General features: G+C 36.3%; 1 protein-coding gene across 2 annotated transcripts in view; it reads right to left on the bottom strand.

The window, feature by feature from the left end:
* The window catches only part of LOC135081512 (protein trachealess), a 199,362-nt gene that overhangs the window by 118,656 nt on the left and 66,750 nt on the right, over window positions 1-13,956 (bottom strand). For both annotated transcript variants that reach the window (XM_063976226.1, XM_063976227.1), the window contains exon 3: window positions 8,487-8,534. In XM_063976226.1, the coding sequence (XP_063832296.1) occupies window positions 8,487-8,534 (48 nt within the window). The remainder of the gene's footprint in view (window positions 1-8,486; window positions 8,535-13,956) is intronic.

The following is a 13,956-nucleotide window of genomic DNA, read 5'->3' as shown; positions in this document are numbered from 1 at the left end:
GACGCGACGTTCGTATCAACGAGGGTTGTAACAAGGCATAATTCCTGATACAATACAATTATTGTTGCAGTCAAAAATCGTCTGAATGACAAAATTGCTCATATTTTAAAAGTGCCTGCAATTTAGAACTATGTACTTCAAATTCAAAATAGTATACGCTATCTTCGTATTATTTAAAAAATGTAACTGCCAGAAAGTTTTGTTACCCGCTTTCCGCTGTCACCAAGTCCTCTACCTCCAAATATCAGGTTTATTAATGAGATCGCGCGCCGCGATGACGTCACTAATTAAAATCAAACACCTCATCGCTGCACCCCATGAACCCCATCGAAAATATTAGGGGAACCCCGTCACTTTTATTTCAACTGGTTGACTGATTATCGCCTCTGGTTAAATGGCTGCCATTAAATTAACGATGTGATATGAATCGGTAATTTAATAAGCTAATGAGATGCATGCCACTTACTGGATATTGCCTGTAATCATAACTCTGGTGGAGGTACATTGTTTTATATTATGAGTTCGTTAATAAACATGGATCTACTTTAAACCAATTGATACACCTAATTTCAGAATCTTCACCCGTGACACTGCGTTTTAAACATGAATTTTAATTTTTACGCCTATCTTATAAGCATTCAATTTAACGATATTAAACCGCTACTACATAATAATATCATATAACCACGGAGAATGTAATTAAATACATTTTTATTTTTTTATTTTTCACCAAATATAATTTGTAAAACATTATTTTGTTGGGGCTGTTAAGGTGAACTAGAGAATAAACTAGGATATACAGGATTATCCTGTATTTGTGTATTTCAGGACTCCAGGTCTAAATCTAATTGAAGAATAATATTGATCTGGGTCAATAAGAAAATATTAATGTCTTTTAGAGGAATTAAAAAGACTGCTTTACATGTCCAGCAATCCTTTTTAGATGTCCCAAAAAGTAATAATAACAATAATGATGACAAGATCTAACGCAAACAAATCGCCGTCGTCTCGGTAGCATCAGTCAAGATCGTCAAAAACTGTCAAAGAGGTTAAAATTCGAAAAAATATGTCAAAGACGCCGCCAGAACAATTGGGACAGTCCCATTAATCAGGACTCCGCCGCGATACTTAATCAAAGTATCACTTTGTCCCTCTATAATAGGAGCATGAATATTTATAAGGTACTAGCTTTCCGCCCGCGGCTTCGCCCGCGTGGAATTTTGTCTGTCACAGAAAAACTTTATCGCGCGCGTCCCTGTTTCAAAAACCGGGATAAAAACTATCCTATGTTCTTTCCCGGGGACTCAAACTATCTCTATGCCAAATTTCATCAAAATCGGTTGCGAGGTTTAAGCGGGAAAGCGTAACAGACAGACAGACAGACAGACAGACAGACAGACAGACAGAGTTACTTTCGCATTTATAATATTAGTTGGGATTAGCTGAGACGAGCGCCGAGCGACGCGATTCGAGACGGTGTGTCAGGGCCTTAATTGTTACGGGAGCTAACCTACCTTTTTTGTGTTTTACAAGTTGGCCTCAGGTGAATGATTTGGGACGAGAATAAATAAATGACAGCTGGTTGGAGCAATCATTGTAATCGAGTCGTTTGTAGAGCAGGAAGGTACTGTTAAATTACTTGCCACCGTTTAAATTCTAATTTGAAAGCTTTTGAAAGATACAATTCTATTGTCTTTTTTTGTCTTGCACGATGATGACAGAAAGATTTAAGTTTAGTTATTTGTGCACCTGATTAAAACAGCTGAACATCGAATCCCGTCAGGGGCAAATTATTAGACTTGTACACTTCAAAATAGTATAATAGTATCGACCGTTCTTATGACTGTACCTATCTATTTAAGTTTATTATCCTTAATTTGTTTCATAATAGGTAATTACTTATCAAATCAATATGGATCATTAAACCGGTTTGAAATGCCTGAAGATTTTCGCAGTCTCTCTCTTTTTACAAGCTTTTATTTACTTTCATTTAAAACAAATACCTACCAATTTATTTTTAGCAAACAATGTAAGGCCAAAATCAGACACAAACAATAGAAATATGAATTAGTGTAACAAGTGACCAATCCCGGCTTAATGCGACACTGGTCATCCCGGCCGGGATCACCGCTAATCCCGGGACTAATAGCCGCGGGGACACTTCGTTTCCCGGGATACTCCTACCAAAGGAATATCAACCCTAAGTTTATGAGAATATGGTTAAGTATTGTACGATTTTAGGGATACAATTTTTTGGGGTGCCCTCGAAGTGTTTGCGTTGAAATGTAAAAGCATTTCGTTGTAAGATTATGATATTAGGCAATGTACTGCAGTAAGTCAGCCCGCTATTAGATTTTATAGTTCCCGTTATTTATGGAAACGACAAATTCCGGGAAAATCATTTGCGATTTTTGTATTTTAGGGAGTAAATGTCAGAAAATTGACTTTTACAAAATAATGTAACACAGAAATCGATAGAATTAGTAGAATCTTAGGCAAGACATAAACGTTAGAAGGTGATTTTCCGTCAGAAGAGATGCAGGTCATGCAGGCCAAGAGATTCCTTGTAGTGAATAATAATTAAAAATTGTCAGATCAATGAAATGCACACAGAGAATTCCTCAAAAATACAGCCCCATTTTTCCATCTAAAACAAACACATTTTTGTATTTTTTTACAAACTGCCATATGCAAATGGGCCCAAAGTTCTTAAGCAATCCCACCTCGACTGCCCGTTGAATTTTCTTATTAAGAACAAATAAATTACAACTGCCACTTAATTGGGCAGTTCAGGCGTTTCAAGCATTTTCACGGCGCGAATAGGGTTGCCAGGTCTATAAACACAAAACTCATTTGGACCCTAAAAGCCGGACATACCTTAGAGCAGGGGTGGCTTAACTTTTGACCTGTGAGGTCTACTTATGCTCGAAAATATTTCTTGCGGTCGACTGCAAGGTACAGTTTAGAAGAGTGAAATAAAACATTTTTCATATTCAACCATTCTGTTAAGTTTATTCAACTCTCGCGGGCTATCAAAATCGTCTTCGCGGTCGACCGGTAGACCACCGTCGACCTCTAGGCCATCACTGCCTTAGAGCTTTATAAAAGCCCTAATATGTTCCAAAAGCTTAAATAAAATACTTCATAACAAGAAAAATCTCTGCGAACTATGTGCCCGCCCACTGCCACTTGATCTTAGCAATTATCTGGATCTCCTCATTTGTCTGGTCTGGTGAAGGTCGCGGGAGGTGCCTGGATTCGGGTGACGGACTGGATGTTGTGAAAATTTTTGGGGGAGGCCTTTGACCAGCAGTAAAAGGTCTAAAACGAACAAAGAAAAAATCGCGCCATCAACTTGTGCGCTCGTTTTTTAAATGCCGCACTAACAACATAAAAAGCCTAACCAAAGACGCACAAGCCGAACGAGAAAATATTTGGCCGAATACGTTCGTAAAAACCCAAATGTCCGGGTAAAGTCGGACACCTGGCAACCCTAACGCGAAGGAATTTATGCAGATCACTCGTACAAATTAAAAGTGCGGGGAAAAACATAAATTAATGCACCCAATACGCGCCGTTTTAATTAGGTGCCGGGAAATCTTGGGGCGGCCAAGTTTTTTTCGGAAGGCGTTTGCGAATTTATTATTTGGAAAAACAAGTAATTGCAAGTCCAAAAAAAGTGATGTTCGTGAGAATTTATTGAGCAATGTGAATATCGTAACTTAAAAAATTTAAAGCTGGCCTCTCTCAAAACTCAAGAACTTAATTTATTTATTGAAAACGACAAAACCAAACACGTTTCTCTGAATTGTTCATAGTTTTTCCTGAAATGAAAAGTAACATCGTAAGTAATACCTAATTTTTTTACGCGTGCGTTTTTTCAGTATGTATAGACGTCTGATTCATCATTCAACAAAACGAAACTTGATCATAGAGCGTAATATCCACGCGCTGTCTCATCGGATATAATCGGCGAACGTCTACGCTAGACAAACGTCAATGTGAGGGGGCCTTAAGGACTCTGGTATTTTCTGGATCAGGCTAGTGTGAAAGAGCCTTACAGACCAGACACACCGCAGTTCAAACGTCCACACGTAGACAAAACATCGGATTCTCCACGGTCGCACCAACGTTTCAACACGCGTCCGAAAGCGGACGGCGCATTGTGCGTCAAAGAACGCCTATTCGTATGCAAACGACCGAGGTTTCAAGCCTTTCATACTATTTTGATTTTGAAAGCTGAGGATTTTTTGGTATGATGCATATTTTGGAGTGTTTTGTTTGAAGTGAAATTATATTTAACTAGCTTTTGCCCGCAGCTCTACCCGCGGGAATGTAGATATGCCATGGCAGGCAGTGAGATGTTCAAAATAAATAAATACATAAATAAATGTCACTGAGAAACTTTAACACGCGCGTCCCTGTTAAAAATATCATATGTCCTTTCCCGAGACTCAAACTATCTCTACAATGCGTCAATAGATGAAAGAAATATAAAATTTTAACTACACCAAACAGTACGAAAAAATCAAAGTAATTGGAATATTCACCTTTCACTAAATTGCAGGCTTTGAATACTGAATGCTTAAATAAAGCAAACTCTTATGTGCTAATAAGGTAACATTTTTTAACTTTAGGTAGTAACCTAAAAAGAAAACCTATGAATTTTATAAAAATGTAACACCTCTCACCGCAGCCATTTTTCACGAAAGGTGAAATAGCCGATACAGATAATAATACGTAGCCTTATTCATCTTCGCCGTAGCGAAATATTGCCTATGCATTAAATCTTGCATCCTTTTCGCACCTGGAGGAAATCCGTAGCTGAAGCTTTTGTCTCGCTCGCACCCCAAGGCACGTGACCGGAGTACTAGTTGCATGAAGTTTTCCTTACTTTATGGCAGTTTCCCATGAAAAATTACCTGCGCAGATTCGCTGGCCGGCCAAATGAGTTTCGGGATAGATGCTTTATATGAGGGCTCTATTAAATATTGCTACAGGGTTCGTAACTTTGGCAACGGTTTTAAGTTTAGGAAAAGAGAATAGGAAACTATTTCGTTCAATAAATAATATCCTAAAATACAATACAAATTATAAAACTCATTTATAACTCATTTATTTTTGCAAATAGGCCTTTAAAAAGCACTTTTACAGAACGTATAATAATTGTTGTTGTGCCCTGCCCATTGCCACTTCAGCTTGCTAATCCGTCGAGCTATGTCAGCGACTTTAGTTCGTTTACTGATCTCCTCATTTCAGGTGGAATGACGACCTCATAAAGGTAGCAGGAAGGCGCTGGATGCAGGCCGCTACCAACCGGGCGATGTGGAAATCATTGGGGGAGGCCTATGTTCAGCACAGTGGACATACTGTGGCTGAAATTATGTTAATGATGAACCCTTACGGAATAATGAAGATGACAATTATGTTACCTATAATCTGAAACTAAAGACTAACAAACGAACATTGGCGTTCGGAATGACAAAGGTATTAATTCTAGCTTAGATTCAAACTACCTCTCACAAATCTAAACCAACGCAATTGAATCCATTGAATGCTATCAGAACATAAAATCTAATATCCACTCAAACAATATTCATTGACAGCTAAAGCAAATTAAAACAGTCTGAATCGACGCCGACGTTTGTACAGCGTAAGTTTCAATATTTGTACACGAGAACCATAACTCTGGCTGTCTTATAACCCGTATGCAAATCGATTTGATTAAAACAATAAACCAGGAGCATCGAATAAGGAATCGAATCGAACGATCCCATCTCCCGATTGTTGTCCCTTACTAGGCAACGCGTAATTACTCGTACTATTGTTAAACGATATATCGATTACATTTTTCGATTGCTTCTCATAAGTTGTTCTCGATTTACGATGTAAAAGTATAATTAGATGAGTAGATAGGGACCTTTAGAGCCTAATTATGGTATTGTGGGGTATTATTTATGATTCAATTTTAGTAAAGGATTGCCGTATCGATCTGAGAAATCGATAAATTACATCGTAGCTAAGAGTATGAATAGGCTTTTACTTAATCTGGATCGACAACGAACTACCTACTTCAATTTGACTCAATGGATGAATTTTAAAGAAAATAGAGCCATTCATGCTACAGCAGCATACATAGGTACGAGTAAGTGATGAATTTATGACAAGGCCTATTACCTAATGAAAGGCATTATAAGCTTATTAACTACATAGTTTTAAGTATGTGTTAAGTTTTTTAACACAACGTGATTAATTATAAAAACTAACCAAACTAACTATAGATGATTATGATATGCTAGTAGTATCATTAGTTATTTTCTGATTGAGATCAATTAAAAAAGAAAAGTTAACATAAAAACAAGTTTTCAGTAATGTGATATTACTTATAAGTAGTAAAGAAGATTAACAACCGCCCTTACAACAAGAAATCATTGCATTTTAAGTAGGTAATGATCTACAGACATCAAAATTATGTCAAAACCATGCTATGCCCAAAGCACAGACGTCACACTTTTTACGTCACATTTGTCGAAAGCTCGGGCCACACAGACTGATCTAATTTGTCCGAGCTTACAGCAAGCTTTTTCATTATTCCCATAGAGTGTCTTAAGCTCGCTCGCCTGTCCGGAATACTAAGTAGGTGTTTGTTTTTGACGCTTTTTATATCATTAGCTTATTACAGAGTAGAGCGTTGCTTTGGATATTTATGTTGCGAACTTTCATGTTTGAAATTTGAGCATTAAAGCTTAGGTAGACGTAACAGTTATTTTTACGTGAAATAATAAAGCCCGTTTTACATTTATTTTGACTGATAACATCCCTGACAAGTAATTATTATTATTTGTCAGAAAAACTAAAATTCACAAATTCACAGGTCTTGGAGAGATCTTACAGATGCAGTAAAGTAACCTTCCTTTGGTTATGTTACATTAGATAGCTATCAGAATCCGAACGTGGGAAATCAGCCCTAATTTTCCGATATAGCAAAGCCTTTATCATACTCACAATTGATAGCTCTGTCCTAAAATAACCTACACAACTCAGTTTTTGACCTCGTCAAAGTCATAATTTACCTTGTCTAAGTTATACTTTACCTTGTCAAAGTCATATTCGACCTTGTCAAAGTCACATTTGACCTTGTCAAAATACACCGCGCCAATATCGCTTCAAAAATTAACGTTTATCGGGCATAATTCACTTTTACAGCGGCCATTACACGCCGGCGCCGATTACTGCCCTATCCCCTCATCTATTCGGTTATCAATAAATAATAACTCGGTCCATACTCCGAATGATTCGCCGTCAAATTACACACCACAGAGAAGTAATTGTGATTGGATATTGTCTTTTTAGCCTTTCGATGTTTAGCTTTTTTCAATGCTGCCCTTTGTTTCGTGAGAACAGCGGGGAAATTACCATTTTTAGAGATTGGATTACGTATCTGATACCTGGATTTGAGAGGCGGGGCGCCAGTGAGAGCGTTTACCTTGGTATAGCAACAATTTTGCATAATATTGTGAATAGTTTTAGAACGTCACTTATAAAGATCTTGTCTAGGTAATCCAAAAATTAAGTGCATATTCAATCATCATTTTATTCATAGAAGCAGAAAAAGGTAGCATCAACAATTTCACCCACTCCATCCTGAACTTTTACTCAAGATTTATCTTACTACAAGTACTATTCTAACTAGAGTATCAACGTGAGTAACAGGAACTAATGCTCCTGTCCTGATAGAAAATTAACAGAATTGACAACGTCACACTACGAACTTTTAAAGCAGGCTGTGGGTAATTTGTTTTGGACTGTTATTTTTAACCCGCTGCAACTGGGACCCCACCCGATGTTATTTAAAAACTCGTATCGCAAAATCGTAGCGATCTTGATGCAGATTGAGATGAGCAACACGCTATGGGCGGCGCGGGCGCACAGTCAGTTGGCGACGCTTCTGGGAAACGTGGGACATCTCACTTACAGGCCATTGTTTAAATATGTAAACTGTTTGTGATTGGCTTTAAGTTGGTTACACGATTCATTTTAGGTGACTCTACAAAGCGGGTTGGCTTAATTGGTGGCCAGGTGGTAATCTTGTGAATGGTTGAGGATGGATGGATATTTCTTTATGTAAACTACAGGACGGAATTGTTATAAGATTTGACAATGTTTTTTAAGCTTAGCTAAATGTAGACAGTCTACTTTTAATCGAAATCTATGACATTTTATCTACATAGAAACTTGGAGCTTAAGAGAATCCAAATGTAGGTAGATGATATGGCGATAGGCTCGCTATAATTGGGATATTTTAATTCTTATTAATGTACCAATTCAGTAGTAGGTATGTGTGGCGCTCCTAGCATTTTCCAGGAAAAATGTGCTTGTTTTGAATGTTTCTGGTGGGGCGGCTAAAAAAATGCCACCGTCGAATGTTCTATTTGAAACCAATTCACAATCCTACGTAAAAAAAATTAAATAATATGGAAACTTACCGACTATTTACTGACGCTGCGTTCCCGACCGCGTCTACCGGTGGTTTTCTGTAACAACGGAATCGAATTTTGGAAAAAGATTTTTATTTATTTGAGTGTCTTGAGCGGCTAGGTAACTGTTTCTAGGCTTTTTATTTTGACGTATTTATATGAAAGAATACTAATTTTATCCCAGGGTTTATTAAGTATACTTACAACCAGTAGGGATCAGCGAGTCCAGAGGGATGACCATAGCTGGCAGGGAGGTAGGGACTGCAGTAGTTCACCATCGGAACTGCGTACATTCTACTACTCGTAGTTCTTGTCACTTCAGTAAATTAACTTAGCACTAGAGTCATTTGTGTACCTTTATTTAGTAATCTGCAGTCAGATGTATCTAATAAAATCATAAACATAGTTCAATTGTTTTATTGAACAAACATAACAAAGCCCGATCCTCACATTATTTTCATTACATTTGTACCGATGAGTTAAATATTACCTATCCATAACAACTCTGATAGAGTAGTTGACACCACTATCAGCAAACGCGACTTTCTTAAAGATTTTGCATATTTGCCCACGTAAAAGTCGATGACTTTTTATTTAAGTCACAACTTAATTGACTAATCAATCTATCAATTTCAAAGCAAGAAAAATCACTTTTACACACGATAAGACAGATACATAAAAGGCATAAGTAATATCTGTGATTGACTTTGACTCTACTTTGGTCAATTACAATCGTCTTAATTTTTTCATTCCCATATCCGACTTCGGCAAACTCAAACATCAGTCGGAACATCCTTAACTTTTTTCAATGGTACCAACATTGCGTCGTGACAAAAAGTCGCATTCCAAATCCAAAATCGACCGCGACCGTTTCTAAATACGGCTAGTTGACAGAAAGCCGCGCGCACTGCGTCGAATCGCACAATAGTTCCACTTAGCGTCCCACAGATGTCGTTAGCGCCTGCTGCGCGCGCAACACGAGAAGATTTGAAATTGGACCGTTTTGAAATAGTGTGTGGTATTTTAAACACCCGTGGTGACCTCTATTGGTAAATTTTAAATCCCCCGAATGATCAAATCAAAACAATTGTCTTAATTTTCAACTTATTTGGCAAGCCATTTGATCTTAGCCAAATCCAAATCCTGATCCTGAATAATATTCAATTTCAGTCTATTCTAGATGTGATTTCTGAATATAATCTTGAAAAATGCCTAGGACAAAAAGCTGGACAGCAAAAGTCATATCATTTGTGTTTACAAAGATTTAAAAAAAAAAAACCTTTTTTTTTACTTTTTGAAGACCAATCAGCCAAATCTATTTGACTTACTTGTTTCTATGATGATATTGACAGACGCGTTACAAGTAACCCAATTTACTTATTCACGGATCAATCCCACGCATCCTATCCACAGCCGAATCGATCCGAATCACAAATCGATCGCAATCATATCGATTAGCGGCGCGGATCGAGTCGATTGCTTCCCGAGCGGCGACTTCAAACGCCCCCGGGGCGACATTCGTCATGGAAAACGCTACTGCTCTGTGGCGGTTTTTAGGGATCCTTTGATAAATATTGAGACTTTTAATTAATTTGTCTAAGATTGGCTCAGTGTGATTAATATTATAATTTATTTAAATATCTGGCCTGAAATTCAGTGTCTGTGGATATAACAATTATCAGAAACAAGAATTAAGTACAAAAAAAGTGTTATATTCCCACTACAATACTTGCAGGTTTATCACTGATGCAAATAAATGCAAATGATAAGATACCTCAACACAAATATTTAGTATCAATAAACCAAGATAATCTCATTTATTTATTCCAGAAACTGTAAAAAAATATATACGGAACCTCAGACCGGATTAACCATTTAGCCTTACTATCGTTACTTTTTAACACTATGGATATTTAGTTTTTCGGTTTTTATCACCTCTTTTGTGAGCAGAAGGCGGTCTTCTTTGTGAGAATTGGAGAAATGTTAATGAGGTAGATTTGTTACGATTTGTTGGTAAGTAAATAGTTCCCGAGTAATTGTTGGAGAATGAATAAATTAATATTTAATGACTTTATCACTTTCATAAGTAATTAATGATAAGTTGTTTATGGAATAGAGAAGCATTTGAGAAGAGAAGAAAGAGTCGATAATCGCGAATTGATTTATGTTTATTATGGATGAAAATTTTAATAATATGCTCTCATACTCTTTGTCCCTATAAACGTACGTAAAACACCTTATTTTCAACCGACTTCAAAAAAGGAGGAGGTTCTCAATTCGACCCGTATGTTTTTTTTTTTTTTTTTTTTTTTTTTTTTTTTTTTTCTATGTTTGTTACGCGATAACTCCGCCAATTATGAACCGATTTGAACAAATCTTTTTTCGGCGTATAGGTAATACCTCAAGGGTGGTCCCATTTAAATTTAATAATAAAAAAAACAACCCCCAAGGGTGGAAAATTGGGGATGAACTTTTTTATACGCAATATCTCCGCCGATTATGAACCAATTTTTTTTGGTCTCAGTGTACTGCCTACCTTCAGTGGTAACATCAAGGTAATAATTAGTTAACTAAAAAGCAAGAAATAAGTAAAATTTTATAAAAAAAAATAAAACCGACTCCAAAAAACCTACACTAAAACGTAGAAAAATAATTACTAATTACCTACTTATTTATTAGGACGAATTATTAATATTTATGTAGGTATACCATGATTGATACTTTTGGAGTCGGTGCAGGCAAACTTTACATGTTTCATAATCTTGGCACCGACTCCAGAAGTATCAATCATGGTATACCTACATAAATATTAATAATTCGTCCTAATAAATAAGTAGGTAATTAGTAATTATTTTTCTACGTTTTAGTGTAGGTTTTTTGGAGTCGGTTTTATTTTTTTTTCACCTAAAAATCAATGTAGAGTTATTTAAAAAATTGCTCTACGCAGTCGCCGCCGCGGTAAGCGAAAAATCGTAGGTTCTAGTCTCACGTAAGTCAGCAGTTCCTTTAAGTGAAACTCATGTTGAAATTTCAATGGGTTAAGTAACTTTAATAAAATATTGCCAATTTTGTTAAATCCATACGCACATAATTTTTTACACAAACTTTACCATAAAAAGAGGTTGTTAAAAACGTAAAGCCCAATTGCATTATGCTTACGACCTGACGTCACAGTATTTATTCTGGCAACTCCGGATAATGTCTTAATTTTTTATTATACATCATGAATAAACGGCATCGGCGAATTTTTGATAGTGATCGCTTCGTTTCGAAGTTTGTCCAAACATTACCGAGATAAAATCTGAACAAATTAGCAAGAACAACCATGTTACATTAAACGATACATTACTATGCGCGCGTTCTTGAAATTGTTTAAAATTGTTTAGCCATTCAACACGTTAATACAAATGTCTTCATTAACCAGTTCGCGTAAAAACAAAATGGACTCCCACATCGTGAAATTCGCGGAAAACTCTCAAAACGTAAAATTCCGATTGCTCGAATTATGTATGGGATTGGGCGTACGAATTGAAAATCCTTGTTTTTAAGGGTTAAAGTGAGATACTTGAAATTTTTTAGGGATAAAGCAAAGAGAAATGTAGTCAATTTAAAGTAGCACATTTTTCTTTGTTTTAAATCAACCTACTTAACTTTGAAATAAAATAATCCCTGAAAAAACTGCCAGTTTATCAACTAAACTAACATTATAGACTATTATAACTATCCTAGATTAGAGAAAGTTTCACAAGTAAACCTAAACGAACTTTCATAAAACTCAAAAAACTCACGGAAAACTTTTTCCTACAAATAAATTAACAAATTCAACATAGGTATAAAAACTTTTTCTCAAAAAATAACTGATAAAACAATCACTTTTTAAATTAACAACAAAAACGTTCTATTTACGAACACACACTCGCAGTTTCAAACTTTCGAATTTGGAACGCGTAGGCCTGCGCCCGCCGCGACGCGTCACGTGCTAGTGCGGTGACACTGCAACCCCCGGGAAATTCGCGAGAACTTCCCCTACATACGAATGAATGTGTGCGTGCCCTAATCGAATAGTAATCTGTGGTCCTGTTTAATCATTCATTAATTCCTTGTTGCACGTCCGCGGTTTTGACTTTTGACTTGTTTTTGGACGTAACTTCGGGACTGCGCGCCGGTTGCATCCCTCGCCGTTGATTAATTCTGGTAATATTTATGTGAGAAAAGAAAGTAATAGCACTGTAGCAAATTCAAATTCAAATAGTTTATTCAGTACATAGGCCCTTCCCAGGGCACTTATACACGTCCCAAATATAGCTAGCACCACTTCGGGACAATATTAGGGGCTGGTGCTGAAAAGAAGTGACGGAAGAAACTCAGTCACCTTTGTCAGCCTCTTTTTCAATCCAATACAGTAGTTTATAGGTTTCATATAAGATAATTATATTAGTAAATGGTAAATAACAGACCTGCACTGATTTCAAGATTCAGGAAAACATGAAATTCAAAAGTTAGATAGAGCTTTTTCTTGGCAGTAATTATTTTCTTTAATGTTTATGAAAAAAATTGTGAGATAATAAACAGAAACATAACAGTTATGTTCATCGAAAACTGGACCTACATTTCGGCTGGTACACTCGTTAACAAATTGTTTACTGAAAACTTCGTTTATTTATCACATAACTCTAAACAACCATGATTAAAGATATTTATTGTTCTCATTATAATAATATGAATTCAAAACTGTACTTCAATATCGATACATCATTGAAACTGCACATTGTCAGACATATTCCAAACACTTTCTCAAAGCCACTAACTCATATTCAGCAACAAAAGTGTACATTCCCCTCACAGACAGCGAATATTTTCCCAATACGAGGGTAATATGACAGAACACTGGCAACATCACGTGAATAATAAATAAAATGTTTTGGGGACACGCGCCGCGTCCCGTCAATTATTTATACGCAAATTATTGTTACGGTAACTATGGAACTATACGGAAAAAATGGGCGCTACGGATACGGAATTTTTGGTATTATTTGGCCTCTGGATCCTTCGTCCTATGTTGTTGTACCTATTCCAGTTGTAGATTTACATACTTTCATGTTTATATTTGTCTCTAATAGATACTTAAAATATTATTTAAGATGTCATACTCTACATTTAAACATTTAAAAACTTATAAAATGTCTCTTCACTAAAATTGATTTCTTGCGAACAGGCCTAGATTCGTTAGTCTCCGGAAATTTTTAAAAGGATTCATCCAGTGTAAAGTTTAATCAGTCAAGGAATTGATCAACCGTGAGAATCATCTTACTGTTATTGTGTTGTGTTTTTTATATTTCTTATAGTTTAGTTAAATATTTGTAAAAATCAAATAGGTAAGAGCGTAGACCGTAATCTTATCGAAACATTTTGACTTCTTTACCGTTATTCCACTGTTCCTCCCGATTGTACCATGACCGACAGTTAATCGGGTGCTTAC

The sequence above is a fragment of the Ostrinia nubilalis genome, chromosome 20 (assembly GCF_963855985.1).
Source record: "Ostrinia nubilalis chromosome 20, ilOstNubi1.1, whole genome shotgun sequence".
NCBI lineage: Eukaryota > Metazoa > Arthropoda > Insecta > Lepidoptera > Crambidae > Ostrinia > Ostrinia nubilalis.
The sequence above is the reverse complement of the archived record's forward strand: the minus strand, read 5'-3'. Positions and strand labels throughout refer to the sequence as shown.